Source organism: Capronia coronata, assembly GCF_000585585.1.
Source record: "Capronia coronata CBS 617.96 chromosome Unknown acBCG-supercont1.1, whole genome shotgun sequence".
NCBI lineage: Eukaryota > Fungi > Ascomycota > Eurotiomycetes > Chaetothyriales > Herpotrichiellaceae > Capronia > Capronia coronata.
In genome coordinates, this window is record NW_006912893.1 from 4,561,239 (window position 1) to 4,579,483 (window position 18,245).

General features: G+C 50.4%; 9 protein-coding genes across 9 annotated transcripts; 2 read left to right on the forward strand and 7 right to left on the reverse strand.

The window, feature by feature from the left end:
• Positions 1–126: 126 nt before the first annotated feature.
• A1O1_01632 (aspartate aminotransferase) lies at positions 127–1,456 on the reverse strand (the record flags this gene model as incomplete). The annotated part of the gene is made up of 2 exons (XM_007722545.1): positions 127–1,215; positions 1,277–1,456. The coding sequence occupies 2 exons, from the start codon at positions 1,454–1,456 to the stop codon at positions 127–129; spliced, it is 1,269 nt and encodes a 422-aa protein (XP_007720735.1).
• Positions 1,457–1,953: 497 nt separating this feature from the next.
• Positions 1,954–3,047, reverse strand: A1O1_01633 (uncharacterized protein; the record flags this gene model as incomplete). Its single annotated transcript, XM_007722546.1, has 2 exons — positions 1,954–2,144; positions 2,201–3,047. 2 exons carry the CDS (start codon positions 3,045–3,047, stop codon positions 1,954–1,956), a joined length of 1,038 nt encoding a protein of 345 aa, XP_007720736.1.
• A 530-nt stretch (positions 3,048–3,577) lies between these two features.
• Positions 3,578–5,290, reverse strand: A1O1_01634 (uncharacterized protein; the record flags this gene model as incomplete). Its single annotated transcript, XM_007722547.1, has 5 exons — positions 3,578–3,939; positions 3,992–4,717; positions 4,771–4,886; positions 4,936–5,075; positions 5,129–5,290. The coding sequence occupies 5 exons, from the start codon at positions 5,288–5,290 to the stop codon at positions 3,578–3,580; spliced, it is 1,506 nt and encodes a 501-aa protein (XP_007720737.1).
• A 782-nt stretch (positions 5,291–6,072) lies between these two features.
• On the forward strand, positions 6,073–10,112 carry A1O1_01635 (5-oxoprolinase (ATP-hydrolyzing); the record flags this gene model as incomplete). The annotated part of the gene is made up of 3 exons (XM_007722548.1): positions 6,073–7,048; positions 7,098–9,229; positions 9,285–10,112. 3 exons carry the CDS (start codon positions 6,073–6,075, stop codon positions 10,110–10,112), a joined length of 3,936 nt encoding a protein of 1,311 aa, XP_007720738.1.
• A 462-nt stretch (positions 10,113–10,574) lies between these two features.
• Positions 10,575–11,928, reverse strand: A1O1_01636 (uncharacterized protein; the record flags this gene model as incomplete). Its single annotated transcript, XM_007722549.1, has 2 exons — positions 10,575–11,494; positions 11,574–11,928. 2 exons carry the CDS (start codon positions 11,926–11,928, stop codon positions 10,575–10,577), a joined length of 1,275 nt encoding a protein of 424 aa, XP_007720739.1.
• Positions 11,929–12,374: 446 nt separating this feature from the next.
• On the forward strand, positions 12,375–13,418 carry A1O1_01637 (uncharacterized protein; the record flags this gene model as incomplete). The annotated part of the gene is made up of 1 exon (XM_007722550.1): positions 12,375–13,418. The coding sequence occupies one exon, from the start codon at positions 12,375–12,377 to the stop codon at positions 13,416–13,418; it is 1,044 nt and encodes a 347-aa protein (XP_007720740.1).
• A 59-nt stretch (positions 13,419–13,477) lies between these two features.
• A1O1_01638 (uncharacterized protein) lies at positions 13,478–14,219 on the reverse strand (the record flags this gene model as incomplete). The annotated part of the gene is made up of 3 exons (XM_007722551.1): positions 13,478–13,780; positions 13,828–13,936; positions 14,002–14,219. The coding sequence occupies 3 exons, from the start codon at positions 14,217–14,219 to the stop codon at positions 13,478–13,480; spliced, it is 630 nt and encodes a 209-aa protein (XP_007720741.1).
• Positions 14,220–14,859: 640 nt separating this feature from the next.
• Positions 14,860–16,297, reverse strand: A1O1_01639 (amidase; the record flags this gene model as incomplete). The annotated part of the gene is made up of 3 exons (XM_007722552.1): positions 14,860–15,027; positions 15,084–15,982; positions 16,042–16,297. 3 exons carry the CDS (start codon positions 16,295–16,297, stop codon positions 14,860–14,862), a joined length of 1,323 nt encoding a protein of 440 aa, XP_007720742.1.
• Positions 16,298–17,018: 721 nt separating this feature from the next.
• A1O1_01640 (uncharacterized protein) lies at positions 17,019–17,533 on the reverse strand (the record flags this gene model as incomplete). Its single annotated transcript, XM_007722553.1, has 2 exons — positions 17,019–17,471; positions 17,522–17,533. 2 exons carry the CDS (start codon positions 17,531–17,533, stop codon positions 17,019–17,021), a joined length of 465 nt encoding a protein of 154 aa, XP_007720743.1.
• Between the last annotated feature and the right edge of the window lie 712 nt (positions 17,534–18,245).

The window sequence follows — 18,245 nt, forward strand, 5'->3', positions numbered from 1 at the left end:
AAGATATTAACTACAAGGTCCAGGATTCCCCGGCACGAGTTGTTGGAACACAAGTGTCTTTAGGGCGGCTCCCTAGCGAGCGTGGATCTGTTCGTGACAAACAAGCTCTCGTTCTGATAGATCCCGCTACTCGGGTTCGTTGCTGACAACTTCACTGACTGCCTCTGCAATATATTTCACATTGCTTTCATTCACACCGCTTAGGCTTGCCCGTCCATTCCGCATCAAATACACATGATGCATGTTCTTCAGTCGAAGGACCTGGGCCTCGCTTAAACCTGTGTAGCTGAACATGCCAGTCTGCGACTCAAGGTGACTCCAGCTGCCACTTCCCAGTCGATGTTCAATTTCTTTCCTCAACAGACCACGCACATTTCTGACCCGCGAAGCCATTTCCAGAAGGTCCTGCTCCCACTGACTCCTCAATTCTAGATTGGACAAGACTGTTGTCACGATCCTTGCTCCAAATAAAGGCGGGTTCGATATCTCTGCTCGCGTCAATTGCAACAACTGGCTGTATGCACCTGATGTCGGCGTCGAGGGTGGCAGACTGAGATGGAACGCGCCCACGCGCTCTCCGTAAAGTCCGAAGTTTTTCGCAAAGGACTGCGCAATGCAGAGTCCTGAAGGCCCTTCTTCATGGTCGGGACACTCCTCCAGTCCAAACAGGACCTCCTGGAAGTGGCGTACCGCCCAGGCATCCAGGTCCAGATCCCCCGTGGCGAAACCCTGATATGCAGAGTCGAAGAAGGCAAAGAGCTTTTTCCGTCTGAAGAGCTCTGCGAGGAATTTCCACTGCGCATGAGTTGGATCTAGACCGGTAGGATTGTGAGCACATGCATGGAGGACCACGACGTCGTTCTCGACAGCCTCGCGTTCGAGAGTTGCGACCCAGCCCTCAAAGTCTAGCGACCGGTCCGCCGCGTTGTAATACGGATAAGTCTTCCGGGTCACGTTCGGTGCCGCAATCGTCCAGATCAGATGATGGTTGCTCCAGGTAGGGTCCGAAATAAACACATGTTTCGGGTGAAGGTGCCGAGCAAGAAACTGCGCACCAACGTGGTTTGCGCCAGTGCCGGAGATAGTCTGGATGGAGGTTAGGTTGCCTTTGGGGCTTAACGATTCTCCGAGTATCAGATCTCTCGCTAGTTTGAGAAAGGGTTCTGATCCTTGTATTGGGAGATATTCATGGTCAAGATTAGGCGTCTGATGGAGCTTCTCCTTTGCCTGCCCAGAGAACACCCGTTAGGTCTTGAACGATATAAGAAGGCTCGACCGAAATTTGTTGACGTACCTTTTTTACGCTTGGAAGAACCCATGGATCACCCTGCTCGTCTCTGTATACTCCGGCTCCAAGACTCACTTTCTGCGCACATCCGTCTGCTTTAAATTCGGCAGTTAGAGCGAAGGCTTCATCCAGAGGCAAAACCGGTACATCTGCGAGACCGACACCCATCTCTCGTGACTAACGTGCTTTGCTATTTGCACCGCAGACTGCATTGACAGGATTGGATCCATTTAGGAAGGAGGACTTTATGTCCTGGCTTGTTTGGGTGGAACAGTTATTCACGTCAGATATCGGCTACGCAGTCGACGAACCGAGTGGTCCCGATGGTCTTTCCATGTTCACATCGGCTGCTCCATATCGGGAAAAGCTCCCACATCTCTTCGTCGGCGCCTGATATAGGTTTAGAAAACGGGCTGAGCGCCTACGAACGAGTAGAATAGATCCTATGTTAAGGCGCAGGCGACGTCCCGGAGGATAACAAGATTGACTAGAGGTCCAGGATTCAGAGACACAAGCACTTCTCAGCGCCGCCTCTTAGCTAGGGTGGTCCTGTTCGTGACATTCTAGCTAGCATATCTGCTCCCCTGGCTTCTTGCTTTACATAGATTTATCTCTGAGGGGTACACTGTTTTCTGAGTATATCAATCATTCCCCTGAAATATCGACTACTTGATGCCCAGAGACATCTTGACAAGTTGCTTGTATACTTGCACGGATCGAAGAAGGTCTGGTATGGGTACTTGTTCGTTCTCGCCATGTGCATCAAGAATCGATCCGGGTCCATACAGATATTTCTTATGATCACCACGAAGACGAGGGATATCTGTGCCAAATGCGACCGGGATTGACTCTAGACCTATAATGTCATTTAGCACCGTGAATCACATCATGCCATTCAGATGCCAAACTCACCTTCAACTTGATAATCCAGTAACGTCTCCGTGTAGGCAAAGTTCTTCTTGAGCGTCACACCAGGATATCTTGCCACGGCTTGGTCCACGAGACGTTCTATCTCGGGAAGATTTGCTGCAACGCGAACTCCGCAGAGGGCGTAGGCATCGGCGGCGAGAACGTTATAAGCCACACCGCCCTCTATTTTGCCGCAATTGAAGGTAGATGGTCCCAATAAAGTGCTGACCGGGTATTGCAATGACGCAAGTTCGCCCAACAGCGACACCAGGGTCGAATTCGCACTCTGCCCCTTCTCGGGATACCCTGAATGACAAGCGACTCCTTTGCAGTAGAGCTCGAAGACGTAATGACCCTTGTGACCGATTGCCATCTTGCTTTCAGTCGGCTCGCCAAAGATAATTGCTTCCCATGACAAGTTCAGATCATTCGCCGCAAGCATTCCAGGCCCCCCCTTTTCCTCACCAACAACAAACAAAAGAGAGATGTCTCCATTTTTCAGAATGTCCTCAGCTCTGAGCTCTTCGGCTGCTATAATCTGTGCGGCAAGGGGCCCTTTGTCATCGCATGCGCCACGGCCGTAGATGATTTCCCCTTCGATACGCAAGTCGATGTGTGGTGGCACCGTGTCCATATGAGAAGTCATACAAGTGTGCGCTTTTCGATCTGACCCCAGGTAGGCGTACACATTATGACGGCGGCTGCTTGGATCTATAGGGATCAACTCCACAGTATATCCACGGGATTCAAGATATTTCTCAAGAAATTGGCCAATTTCATATTCGTCCTCGCTCACGGACGGAATCGCCATCAACTGTCTCAGCAGATTGACCACCGGTGTGTCCACCATAGTGGATGGGATAGGGTCGTTTGAGGGTTTGGAAAAAGATTCCAACTAGTCCAATAGCACTGTTGGTACTTGAAGGAGACTTTAACGGATGTTTAGGTGATATCGGTCTTAGACAATCAGTTTACCGGCTCACATTACCGAGCTTCGGTTCTACCAACTTCCTCCCGCCAAAGATCTGGCCTTATTTGGTTGGCCAAATTTGTCAGCCTTTATCATTTTGATTCTAGAATCCCAGCTTGTATCCAGCACGGCCGTCTAGTTCGGCCGGTCACAAAAGCGGAAGCCCTTCGCTGGGAGAGCTCCTAGAAAGTATTTGTTTATCCGAATATAGAGACCACTCTGGTCATTCACGTTGAATTATTGATTGCAAAAGGATGACCTGGTCAAAGGAAAACCTTGCTCGACTTTGAAAGATATTCTCTCTCTGACACAACCTAGCCCCTTGAACCACAGAACACTCACACCAAGGGCTTGCTACGCACGCAGAACCCGACCTTCACACAAAAGGGCCAATTCCACACATTCTGTTCCTAAATCGAGTATTTGAAATGAAGATCGTAATCCCCCAAATCTGGTCTCGGCTGAATCGGATCTCCTGCCTGTTCCGCAGCCAGAAGTTTTGCTGCACGTTTCTTATTCACCATAGTCATCGTGACGACGATGATAAGGACCACTGCCAGAGCGAGGACAGCAAGGCCCAAGCTGATAGATAAGCCCTTGATATAACGAGGTCCAGACTCGGTGGTGAAGATCTGTCCCACGGCAACACCAGCTGTATTGGCAAAGGTAAGCGTGAACCCGACCATGGTGGCGCGCTTATAGTGTCTTGCAACGTTGTCTTGTAACCACATTAGTGACAAACCCGTGGTCGGATAAACGCCCAATGCGGTGACTAGATAAGATGTCAGTTTATGTTTCGTGGAAGGTTGAGGTGGGTATCTTACCAAAACACGCAAAGAACCTGACTTTCAGATTGTCCACACTGATTAGGATAGCGTATCCGACAATCAGGCAGAGTAATGGGCCAGCAAGGAAAGGCCATCTTATACCCATTTTGTCGGAAAAATAAGCGAGGCCGAGGAAGAAGATCAGCGCACATATGTAGATCGGGACCGTCATAAGGTTGGCATGGACGGAAGTATAGCCCAGTCCCCTGACGATCGCGGGGAGGAAAGTCGTCATGCCGTATAGCGAGACGTCCACCGAGAATTGGTAGATCCAGAAGGCGTACCACTTTGGATCGATAAACGCTTTCAAGCATTCTGCCCACGAAAATGGTTCATCATGGCCCCAGCTCTTGTCAGCCATATAACGTGCCTCCATCATTGCCTTCTCCTCTTCTGTCAAGAACCAAGCGGTCGTTGGTGATTGAGGAAAGACAAAATAGAAAAGCGGCACCAACACTAGAGTCATGATCCCCTCAATACAGAACAACCATCTCCAACCTGCGAAACCATTAGGACCGCGGATCTGCGTTAAGCCAAATGCCAGGATGCCCCCAAATGCACTGGAAAATGCGCTGAAGGCAAAAATGACGGAGGAACGTTTTCCACGTTCCGACTTTTTGTATACCCAGCCCAAGTACACGTTGATACATGGAATAAGTCCAGCTTCGAAGCAACCGATCAACAGACGACAGGCATATAAGCCTTTCCAATTTTGAATGAAAGCTGTTGCATTTGTCGTCAGTGCTCAAGTTCTAGGCGCAGGGAGATCGACGTACCCATGCCGAGAGTCGCGCATCCCCAACAGAAGGCACAAACCGACATCAATGTTTTGGGACCAATGATCTTGAGTAGGACAGCAACCGGGCCTTCAAATGGGACATATGTAGCGAATCTGTCGAGGGTCAGCTTGGATCTGGCCATCCACACCACGAGCATCGCACAAGAGGGTCGTAGCCGTGCCAAATTGGTTGCCAACAAGGCCGATGTCTTCAGGCATCCCAGCGATGTTTGCATTTCCCAGGTTACTGCGGTCAAGATTGGCCATCATATAGAGCAATCCCATAGCGGTAACGGCGAATATCTAGAGACCATGTCAGAAGAGCCTTTTTATTCTTGTCTCCCTTGGTTGCATACATCAAACTTTCTCATCATTTTTCCTTCCTTGACTGGATCGATGTAAAGGGAATAGCCAACGTCTTGATCCTGCTTTGTGCCAGGCTCGGTGGTCGAAGTCATAGCTTTCTCTGTTGACAGGCCACCCACGTGGTCGTGGACACCTGCGACTTCTTCGGCCATGGTCGTAATGCTACCACGAAGGGGTTTCTCGAGCGCCACGTCAAGGATGTTCAACAAGAGGGCTGTTTAGCAACAAGAGGTGAGCTGTTTCAAGCTCGACTTAACCGCACAGGAGGATGCAGTTGTAAGAGGGTACCCGAACTTCCATGTACTCAACAGCGGAATCCATAGTTTGATATAGTTCGAGACTCGTTGTCGCGTGTCCCTAGCCACTCACACCATCATTCAATTACGCTTGACAAGACGAATGGTCCGGATATCTGAGATAAGAAGTCCCACAACGGTGTATCTGTGAAATCGCTGCAGATGTTCAAGGTTTGAGAGCCAAGGATCGGATTTGCGTGGCCGAGATTAACGATAGGCAGAAAGACTTGTAAGATACTTTGATACAACGCCGGTCGCGGTTCTCCGTTTCATAGCCGGCTTGATAAGTTATCAACCGTCCGCTGATCGGTTTGGAATGACCACTCGCCGAAGTAGTGGAGAGTTCCAACAAGGATGCCGGGGTGACATCGAGGACGGTGTGTGTGGACCACACCAGATCAGCAAATGTCGGCACGAGTCGCAATTGCGACTTCGGGATATTGGATCTGGGCACCGCCCTAAAGATATGTTTGAGTAGTATTGCTTGACAATGGTAAAAGCCAATAGCTATGGCAGATTGATTGTTTTCCGTTGATGGGTTAGCGTCTTGCATAAGAAGGGCTCGAATACTCTCCTCCGTCTTCGAGTGACATCCCCTATACTTTGAGCTGATTACACCACATGCTGGTCTGCTCATGATGTCGACCAAGGGAATCCGAATTGCCATTGACAGAGGCGGGACATTCACTGATGCTTGGGCCCAAATCCCTGGTCGACAACAAGATGTGGTGTTCAAAGTGCTCTCACAATGCCCCGAAGAGTATGAAGATGCTCCCACGGAATGTATACGACAGATCTTGGAAATTGCAACCGGTTCCCAGATCCCGCGAGGGGTGCCTCTCGATCTCAAACCCATCGAGTTCATCCGGATGGGCACGACAGTGGCTACAAATGCTCTGCTGGAAAGGAAAGGGGAGCGAGTAGCCTTGTTGATCACGAAAGGGTTTCGAGACATCCTCAGAATCGGAAACCAGGCCCGGCCAAACATCTTTGATCTCTCAGTACACAGACTCAGCAAACTATATGAGACCGTTGTCGAAGTTGACGAGCGAGTGACGATCGAGGGATTTGCAGAAGATCCAGACCCGAAGCCCATTGACGTTGGTTCAGATCCTAATCTGAGGACTGGGCTCACCGGGGAGGCCGTCCGAGTAATCAAAGTTCCAGATGACCATGTCGTGCGTCGAGATCTGCAGATTCTATGGGACCAGGGCTATAGAAGTGTGGCTGTAGCTATGCTGCACTCGTATACGTACCAGGATCATGAATTGGCCATTGCTCAAATCGCGAGGGACATGGGATTCAAGGTCTCATCGTCGTCCGAGCTCCAGACTATGGCAAAAATCGTACCTCGAAGTCAGTCGGCTGTTGCTGATGCCTATTTGTCACCTATCACCGACGACTACCTTACCAATTTCCGAAAGGGTTTCCTCGGGAGATTCGAAGATGAACATGCCAACAAATTGTTCCTGAACCAGTCCGATGGTGGACTCACGACTTTCAATAACTTTACTGGCCTCCGAGGAGTTCTCAGCGGGCCTGCTGGTGGCGTTGTTGGTCTTTCGAAAACATGTTACGATCCACTTGACGGAACTCCAGTTCTCGGATTTGACAGTGAGTGACTTGTTTCCTGCGATTTGGGGTTGGCTAACAGTCGTTTTAGTGGGCGGCACGAGTACGGATGTTGCCCGTTATGCAGGATCCCTTGAACATATTTTCGAGAGCACCATTGCAGAGGTGACGATCCAAACACCCCAATTGGATATCAACACAGTGGCTGCTGGAGGTGGCTCGATGCTTTTCTGGGAGAACGGCTTGTTCAAAGTAGGTCCTAGCAGTGCTGGAGCCAACCCCGGGCCGGCGTGCTATGGAAAAGGAGGTCCTCTTACGGTGACTGATGCGAACTTCTTTCTGGGAAGAATAATCCCGGATTTATTTCCTCGATCTCTGGATCTTGAAGTTGTCAAGAAGAAGTTTGCCGAGATCACCGAAAAAATCAACAATGACAGGGAGGGCGGTACCAAGCTCTGCGCCGAAGAGGTTGCTGCAGGGTTTTTGTCCATTGCAAACGCAACCATGACTCGACCAATTCGGACATTAAGTGAAGGTCGAGGGTTTGAGACAGCGGGTCACAATCTGGGGTGTTTCGGTGGCGCTGGCGGTCAACACGCTGTCGCCGTTGCCAGAGACTTGGGTATTCGACGGGTGATAATCCCCAGATACTCGAGCATTCTCTCCGCCTACGGAATGGCGCTCGCTGATGTCACCGTGGAGAACCAGGAGCCAGAAGCCCTTACGTGGGCGGATAGCGTGTTGCCAAAGCTCAAGGCTCGGTTCGAGAGGTTGTGTGCGGCTGGCGTTCGAGGTCTGATTGCTCAAGGCTTCATCGCGTCGCAGATCAAGCATGAGCTTTATCTTAGCATGAGATATCAAGGCAGTGACACTGCGCTCATGATTCAGCAGCCCACAGAGAGCTTCGATTTCGACAAAGCTTTCACGGAGCGCCATTATCAAGAGTTCGGCTTCACGCAACCACGTGATATCTTGATCGAGGATGTCAGAGTCAGAAGCATCGGCAAGGGCGCAGACCTGCATCTGAAAAGTCCTTTTGAGGAGCTGCAGCGTCTGCGGACGTCTCCCCCTGCAACTCCAGTTCAGCCGGAGTCAATGCGCAAAGTGTATTTTGAGTCTCAAGGATGGACAGACACGGGCGTCTTTTTCCTCCAAGACCTCCCAATCGGCACCCATATCAAAGGTCCTGCTATGGTAGTCGACAAGACGCAGACGATTGTCGTTGACCTGGCCAGTGAGGCAACCGTTCTCTCGGAGCACTTGATCCTCGAGATCATGGATGTCGAAAAGGGTCGGGTAGCCACCGACGTTGTCGACCCGGTGCAATTGAGTGTTTTCGGCCATCGATTCATGAGCGTGGCTGAACAGATGGGACAAACAATGCAAAAGACTTCCATCTCAGTGAACATCAAAGAACGACTCGACTACTCATGTGCCGTCTTCTCTGCAGATGGTGGACTGGTGGCCAACGCACCTCACATTCCTGGTCATCTAGGCTCTATGAGCTATGCCATTGCATACCAGGCTCGCTTATACAAGCCGGGCGAGCTGAAGCCTGGAGATGTCTTACTCAGTAATCACCCCTGTTCAGGTGGAACACATCTTCCCGATCTCACTGTGACAACACCTGTCTTTGACGATGACGAAAACCCCACCGAAATCCTCTTCTTTGCCGCCAATCGAGGTCACCACGCTGATATCGGCGGGATCCAACCGGGCTCTATGCCACCAAACTCCACGGAGCTGTGGCAGGAGGGAGTTGCTGTCGAGTCCTTCAAGATGGTGAAAGAAGGGGTGTTTGATGAAGCAGGACTGAAGCATATTCTGGTCGATATTCCTGCCTCATATCCTGGGTGTAGCGGTACACGCACTCTTCGGGACAACATTGCAGATCTCAAAGCTGCCGTGGCGGCCAACAATCGAGGAATCCAGCTTATTAGAGGCCTGGTTAACGAATATTCGTGGCCTGTTGTCCGATTCTATATGGATGCCATCCAGAATAACGCAGCACAATCCGTGCGCGAGTTGCTCAAAGTCTTCGCGAAGCGTTTCCAGGGGACCGATCTCCAGGCGATGGATTATCTCGATGATGGTACACCAATCGCACTGAGGGTTGAGATCGATGAAGAAACAGGAGATGCCGTCTTTGATTTCAATGGTAGTGGTCCGGAACACTTTGGAAATCTCAATTGTCCCCCAGCAGTGATGTACTCTGGTATCATGGTAAGTCGATGTGAAAGGAACAACATGCCTTGCTCATACTAACTGTCCCCTGCAGTACTGCTTAAGGTCGATGATCTCCTCGGACATTCCACTAAACCAAGGCTGTTTGAAACCAATCAAGATCAAAGTGCCGGAGAATTCCATTCTTTCACCCTCACTAAAAGCAGCGACTGTGGGATCGAATGTCGAGACATCCCAACGAATCGTCGACTTGATCTTCAAAGCATTCCAAGCTTGCGCAGCGTCCCAAGGAACCTGTAACAACTTGACCTTTGGCTATGGAGGAACTGATGCAAAAACTGGGAAAGTCATACAAGGATTTGGATACTATGAGACTATTGCAGGAGGCTCTGGAGCTGGCGCTGACTGGGACGGTGAAAGTGGCGTTCACACACATGTCACCAACACGAGGATTTCAGATCCCGAGATCTTCGAACGGCGTTATCCAGTCATTCTTCATGAGTTCTCGATTCGTCATGGCAGTGGTGGCGCTGGTCTTCACCGCGGAGGAGATGGATGCGTGCGAGATATTGAATTTCGAATACCCATGCAGGTCTCGATTCTGTCCGAACGCCGAGTCATTGCTCCTTATGGCATGGCAGGAGGAGAGGAAGGAAAGAGAGGGATCAATCTGTGGATTCGCCGAGATGCGGAAGATGGCACTACGAGAACCATCAGCTTGGGTGGTAAAGCAACCACGCCCATGAATGCTGGAGACCGTATCATCGTTCTCACCCCCGGTGGTGGTGGCTATGGTCCAGACCCAAATGCAGTGGTAAGTAAACCTATCATTGGGGCTTTCAAGATTGGCGATAAATTCTCCAACAATGTGAGAACTCAGGGAAGTTTGGCAGAGAGAAATGCCAAAGCGGTGGGCAATTAGAGACGGTCGGGGGAATTTGAATCAAAATCGTGTAAGAATTGATTAGGGGAGCACCAAGAATAAAACTTTCGAAATCTACAAATGGAATCCCAGCCATTCTGTCACTAACAAGTTCACGGTCGTAAGGGGCCCGCCCTGAAAGACTTGAATGGTATGCACTTATACCTGGGGATCCCGGAGCTGTAGTTCATATCTTGTTGTACGCTGGGGTGTTGCACGCGTCATAACGCATTTTGATCCGACCGCCCGCTCTCAGAAACAACTTTATCTGTCGTGATGTATGATGTAAGAATCTAGGGAAAGTCTTTTGCTGCAATACGCTCGGGGTTTCCAGGAATCATGAGTGGGAGTGGATTGTTCCACCTTGTCCATCGCCGACCGTCCCATACATCCTCCACAGGTAAGTCATTCTTGAACACCCTCGCGTTCATTTCATTCTGCCTCCATACTCTATCACAGTCATTAGTAATCAAGAAGAATGAGCGACGATGTATTCTTGGGCTCGTACCTCAAGATATTTTCCCCCACAAGCTTTCGGACCTGCTCATCAGTGGCGCCCCTTCTCATGACAGCTTCTATCAGTTTTGGATAGTCCGCAACAGACGATATACCATTAGCCAGAGTCACTGTTCCGTCAAAGTCGGCTCCGATACCGACATGATCCCAACCTGCTACCTCAACCACATGCATGATATGGTCGACAGCCGTTTCGAGGTCAGCAGCTTCTGGATTTTGGGCATTTAAAAAGCGTTTGACGAACATGACCATGAGAACGCCACCATTTGTCTTGAGTCTGGCTATGACATCGTCAGGAGCGTTCCGGTAGTTCCTAGCCAGATGGTAACAGGCGCTGTGGCTGAAGATCACCGGAGAGCGCGTGATGTCGAGTATCTGACGCATACTATTGTGAGACGTATGAGACAGATCGATCATCATGCCGAGTCTGTTCATCTCGACCACTGCTGCAACACCAAAGTCAGAAAGGCCAGCGTCCTTGCCAGTTTCTGTCACAGTTGACGCAGCCGTGGCAAACGGGTTGTCGCAGTTGTGAGTTATAGTAATATATCGCACACCCGCGTCGAACAGCTGCCTGATGACTGCGATAGAGGAGCCCACTTGATGCATCCCCTCTGCTCCAAGCATGGACGGCATTTTCCCTCTTTTGAAAGCGGTGGTCACGCAGCTGGAAGATTCGCAATAGTGTAGTTCGTCATAGTAAGCAATCATACGCTTGGCCACATCGATCTGCTCGAGTGTATCTCGTACGGAGTGGGTGGGATCATCAAGATGGACAATTTCTGGACACTCGACGAAGACGGACCAAAACTGTCCGCCTACTCTGCCCTCCTTCATTCTTTGAAGATCCGTGTGGCTGGCGAGGCCTTTTGCGCAACATTATATTAGTCAATTCCATTATCGCGCCAATGAGGTAAGATAAAAGTCTGGGTGCAAGCTTCTCACCTTCACGGAACGTAAACTTGCCCTCGTCATATATTCTGTTCTTCAATTCAAGTCGCAGTAAATAGGGCAGGTCATTGTGTCCATCAATTAGTGGTGTTGTCTTCAGGACTCGCTCAGTCCGGCCTGTGAAATCAAGAGGGTCGACGGTTCGTTCATATCCATAGCCAGATGACACGTAGAGTCCTAGTGCGAGAGCGCCAACAGCACCAAGCAGCTTCGACAAAATTCCCCATCCTCTTCCTGATATGGTCTTTGAAGGGGCCGCGACGACCACTTGATGAGCCTCATTATCCTCGACTGAATTATGGACCACCGCAGCTCTCTGAACTTGGAGGGCGGAGGCGTCCATATTCATCTTGCGACCTACTGGAGACGCAGTAGACTGGATTTCGGTCAACGCTGTTCAACGAGTAAGCCTCGTTCTGTAAAGCAGGCCATCAGTCATCATGAATGAGCGGTTGCAGGTATCGGCCGGGTATATCCGAGTCGAAGGTGGCCATCCGGCTGCAGGCCAAGTTTACCGACGGAACAGAAGCTGATACCGGCTTATGCCCATTTCTTGCCGATACTTCCAACATCCTACCCAACTTTCAATAGTATCCTTTTTTCCTAGCACAACCATTTTCTTGCAGAAATAAGACAGTTGTTAAATCGCCGGCTTACTAGCAAGTTACGGGAGCTAGCTATGATGATATTGTACCGTCGACGCTAGTCAATGCATGGCCTCAAAAGTTCCATCGAATTCAACCACACAACCGTCCTGCCCCGAACCTCCCTGTGCATTGAACCACTGCGTATACGATGGCTGAGAAGGCCGACATTCTGCTGATTGACTCTTCCGTACAAGCGGTTGATGTCGCTCGCCGACAGGCGCTGGCAGAGAGATTCAACCTCATCTACTACGACTGCGATTCGAAAGCACAATTCATAGAACGTCTGAAGCCTGGAGGCCCCTATTCAAAGGTGGCGGCAATCTGTCGCAATGGTTGGCTGAAGGCGGGAAGATTCGCCACCCACTTGCCTTTTGGTCCCGATGTCGTGCCGCACTTCCCATCGTCGCTACGTATCATCTGTTGCAGCGGGCATGGCTATGATGCCGCAGACATCACAGGTCTTACAGCTCGTGGCATTTGGTACTGCAATACTCCCAACGCCTGCACAGAAGCCGTTGCCAATACAGCCATGCTCCTGGTCTTGGACTCTTTTCGTTTCCTGACCTATGCTCAATGGTGTGCAAGATATGATTGGAACGCCAGTCGTGAGCTGGGAAATCAAGCAGTAGACCCCTGTGGGAAGTCGTTAGGCGTCGTGGGCCTAGGTGATATCGGTCTTGCGATTGCACAAAAATGCGAAGCCGGCTTCGGTATGAGTATTCATTATCAAGGACCGCGGCGGAAACTGGATGCTGAGAGAGCCTTGAAACATGGGGCATCTTATCATTCCACCGTGGATGACATGATCCCTGGGATCGATTGTATTGTCCTCGCTGCGCCATATACGGCCGAGACTCACAATATGCTCTCGGAAAAACAATTTTCACTGGCGAAAAGTGAGGGATTAAGGGTCGTCAATATCGCAAGAGGCAGGATGATTGACGAACAGGCGCTTTTGTCGGCTCTTGACAGCGGAAGAGTCGTCGGAGTCGGCCTTGATGTGCACGCAAACGAACCAGGAATCAATCCTAAACTCCAGGAAAATTGGAAGGTCACGGTGCTGCCACATATCGGTGTATGCTCGCGCACAAGTTGGCAAAACTTCGAAAAGACTAACCTAGACAATCTTGAGGCTTTCTTTCGGGATGGGAAGCCACTCACGCCGGTCAACCATATTGATGACAAGGAATAAATTTGACGACACGAGATATTTTAATTAGCCTGTAGTGACTCCGAAGACCTTTTCCAAAATCACACCCCCCTGTTTAAGGGTTCTTCCAGCTCTATGCCTTCTTTCTCGTAAGGGTCATACTTGGCTCGACATATGTCCCGAATGCCTAGAACGCCTAGCCAGAAATTTCCCTGGTGATAGTGAGGAGCGATTTGGTATAGCAGGTCGCTTTCCCAGCTGATATTGTTGTAAACGTTCATGATGCAAACCACGGTGTCCACAATCCACACCACCAGCCAGATAATCCAGTACGCTTGACTGGAAGCTTTGTAACGATATCGGTAACCAATTGCCCACGTGATCATTCCGATTAGAGCAGTTGGCTTGGACAATTAGTGTACGAAAGTTGAAAAAGGAACTTCTTGCTTACTGCGCAGAGTCGCTGGAATCGACAGGCCAGGTTGAGATAGGCAATACGATGCGGAACTGTGCTGCGCGGAGCAGTCGCCATCATCCAGCATGTTTGTAGGAAAGCCATCCTGCAATATATTAGACAACCTGGATGGTCTCTGAAGTGCGGGGAATCTTCATGGAGTTTGCTCACCAATGAGTGGCCATAAACGGTGAGATAGTAGCGATGAAGTAATGACTTTGCGCTCCATCGAGTGATCCGAGGCACGCAGCAGCAATCTCCAGGCACCACGAAGAGATCGCGAAGAAGTAAAAGATCAGGTATTCTTGGTTCCGGCGTAGCCGGCCTCCAGTTCTGAAAGGTAGAGCCGATGGTTCAGCCTCGTATGGATCTTGGATAGGCTTTGTCATGTCGGTAGTATCGAGGGAGAAGGAGCTAGATTAGGACTTCAGATATATGTGAAGCTGGGTGCGACAAGAACGTGGATATAACAATAAAGAAATGATGATTTTGCATGAAGAGGGAGGTTGGGATAAACAACAAACGAGACTCTTAGTCAGTGCAGTGCTAGAGGTAGATCTTGCCAAGACTTAGTCATCAACTAATGACGCTAGCACATCGAGAAATCAATATAATGAGATAATTCTTACTAGGCTAAAACTCTCCAAATCCACCAATAGATCTCCTTGCTCACTTTGCTGCATAATTGGTCTATTGTCAAAAATACCTGATACTAGTTAGGGCAGATTCCTAACTACAGGTTCTTTACCAAGCAGGATATAAGGTAACCTACAAATGCATATTCCAGTCACCTTTCATGCAAGTGTGGAACGACCGTCAAGCTAGACAATATAACCTCTAACCAGCATGGGTCGGTTTCAAAGGTCGGCCCAGAAGTAATGCCTTTTCCAAAAAGAAAAGGCTTCTCATGGTCACGAGTATATCTGATTTGTGATTTGCCCCTTCCTGCTATATTGAGCTCATGTGGGCTTCCTACCAGCCCATTCCTGTAATCTTTTTATCCAACAGCACCGTGCTTGTGAGCAAAAGCTAGTTCTTCGGCTTCCAGCCACCCTCTTGCTCGAAGATCTCGCCTACCCTTCTACCTACAGCTAATAAATGCCGGTCATAGTATCGTGGAGCGACAAGGGAGATGCCGATGGGCATGTTATTGCCCCCGTGGAAGCCCGGGATATTGATAACCGGGTTGTGAAGTGCCTGAATAGAGTTTGTGATTAGTACCGCCCTTTCGAAGACAGGGTAGCCGAACGTACCGTCCAAATGCCATTGAAGGCAGCGCTGCCCGTACTGTCGATGCCCTCAGGTGCCTCATCTGGCACACTGGGAACTAGTACTGCAGCGTACTTTCCAACCATCTCGTCCACAACGGGTCGTGCTGTGGCAATCTTGTCGAACGCTTCCAGCTGAGCGGCTCTTGAGATGCGACCTCGGTTCTCGACCTGGTCGATCAGCTGTTTCGATATCTTGCCCTTGGACGCGCAATAATCAGGGAGGAAGGCCACCCGCCCGTCAGAGTTAAGGACCGTGCTGTGCCACCGCGGGAGATCATTCAGGTCCTCCGGAAAACCGATCTCGTCTACCTCCGCGCCGTGTGCGCGAAGCAGCTCAGCAGCCTTTTCCATGGCAGCAGCAGTGCCAGGACCGACCTGCGGCCACACCATTGTTTTGCAGACAGCAAATTTGGAACCCATGACTTTGAAGTCCCTATCTGGGGCCATATCGTCTTCCAGCTTGAAGACATCGGCAAGTAGCTCCAGATCATCGACACTGCGGGTATAGAGCCCTAAGGTGTCTAGAATAAGAGAGTATATTTTTTGGCCCTCACGCGAGATCGAATTCCAAGTCGGCTTGAAGGCATAGATCCCGTTGAATGAGCCCGGCCGGATGGTGCTGCCTCCTGTCTGCGTGCCCAGTCCTATGGGAGCCTGAAAATCTCCTACGGCAGCCCCGGACCCAGATGAAGAGCCTCCGGGTGTGCGGGACGAGTCATGAGGATTGGTTGTTATCGGCCCCTGTGTCGTAGCTGCGAATTCGGTCGTTGTGGTCTTCCCGAAGATCAGGGCGCCGGCCTGCCGTAGAATCATGATAGATGCCGCATCTACTGTTGGCCCATGACCCTCATAGGCCGGAGAGTTGAATTGGGTTGGCATGTCTGTTGAGGGCAGCTCGTTAAAACCCTGAAAAGCATAGTAAGTGCTGTCTGCAACTGACCTTTGGTATAAATGACATCCTTGACAGCAATTGCCACTCCATGAAGGGGACCACGTTCATCAATAGGCACTTGATCCAGCCTTTTCGCCTCTTCAATGACCCGCGCAGGGTCCAGGTACGCCCATGCTTTTACCACGGCATCTCTGGCCTTGATACGTGCCAGGAGTGATTGAGCATACTGCTCCACGGTCAAGTCACCACTATTTATCCTGGCAAGGACCTCACTCGCTGTCTGACGATACGGTTCTGTGGCCATCGAGACGTGTATGCATATACCACCTTTGTGGTAAATTCTTTTAAAGTATGACAATGAAAGACGAAGACAACGTGGACCGTATTTGTTGCGCGACACGAATCGTTGATTGTTTGGGTAGAGGCGACTAAGCTACTGTGAGTGTACCAACTCGAGCGTGATTCCTCTGACCTCTAGAGTCCTGGAATGAAGAAATTCTGATTTTAAACCTTGGGCCGCCGGGTGTCGGTCGATACATTACCGCCGATGCATGATTGTAAGGCAGTCGCGATATATGGAGAAGTTGCGATCGAATTTTGGTAGAACGTTTCGGGGCGTCGTTCTCATCGGCACGTTAATCGCCGATAGAGGAGCGACTCCACATCCCTTCTTGCCCCCTAGATTGGACCTTTGGTAGGGGACGGCTTTCTAGCGACAAGAGTGTGAGGGAGATAAGTAGATGATAAGCGTGAGCGGACTCACCAGAATGAAACAGGTTAGCGTATGTTTCGGGGCCGGGGAGATGACCGGCCTGCCAAGATCAATCTCCGTGACCTCCGAAACCCCTGTCTGGTAGCGAAGGGCACAAGACCTTTGTTACCATGTATGGGGTTTGCACGTAGCTGAATGCATCAACACTGGCAGTGGGAAATGCGACAGGCGTGTGGCATTGCGCGGCGTTTTGTCAAGGTCCAAAGTGTCTCTATCGAGGCTTGAAAAGTGAACGATACTCGATGTCCTCCTACTACATCTTGCCACCCTTTTCGCCCTCCAGATAGATCTCCTCGATGTCCATAACGGGTGGTGTGGACGGTGCCTCAATCGCGAGTCCTTCTTTCTCCCCATGAAAAAAACCTTCGCGACCCTCCTTTGCCAACCACTCGCGCTGACGAGTCATATCTTCTCGACCAGCAGCAAGGACTCGATAGTGGATGAAGCATGTGAAAGCAAAGTAGACCACGGCTGCGGTCACGAAAGTCAGGATATCACCCATCATGTGCATGCGACGAGCGGCGTCACTGAGGAGCTGCGGTTGATGCTGGCCGATCAAACCCGGAATGCCCATGGTAGTACCGGCGAGCCAGGCGAAGACACCGACCCAGTTCACGCCTGACCAGAGCCAGTACAGGCCTTTCTTACTGCCATCGTACAGTGAAGACACGTGGATGTTCCCATCCAGGCTAAATTGGTTCGAAAACTAGTAAAGAGAAAGGTTGTACCTGACGCCATAAGTTCCCCTCTTCTTACCACCTTTGACATCTCGAGGATATTTCACACCAGGGCCAATTGCGGTGCTCCGGCGGTGTTGGTTCGAGGTCCCTGTTGGACCATCTCGAGTCACTCATTTGAGCATGACCTTCAACGCTGTCTGGTGCGCGGGGAAAATCGATCAAGACTTCTTTGGACTGGAATGGTGCCTTCTGTGAAACCCAAAAAAGGTATTCAATACCAGATCTTGGTACAACAAGGTTATAGCGTTCGCAAACCGTATTCTGACACCTTCACCTGCTTCTTTGTGGGAAGTCGAAATCGTCGAGGGGATTCGGCGCTATCTAAATCCTCTGCAAGGGCCACAGTGAAAGACCAGGCTACTGGATATGCTGATTGAGATGCTCGAAACATATCTGCATCTCACCACTATTCAGATGTCGATGATCGCCTTGCCTCCATGGTGATCTGTCGCGTAGTTCCCGCCCGATATTCGCCAAGTGCTGCGGAGAAATCCTACAACGGTGTCCAAATGGCCCCACCAAGATAGGATCATTCAACTTGACGTCTCAGTTGATCTTCAAGTTGCCTGGCTCTTGTCGATACCCGCAAACCGAGGCGATCAACTAATACTGAAGCTGTGACATTCTCATAAGAAGCTAGCGCCAGACCTTGAAGTAGGAGGTCCCTATCGGCAGAAAAGGCACCGGCGCATCTAGGCCTCGAGTTGGCACATTCCTGCACCAATGGGAATAGAACTGTC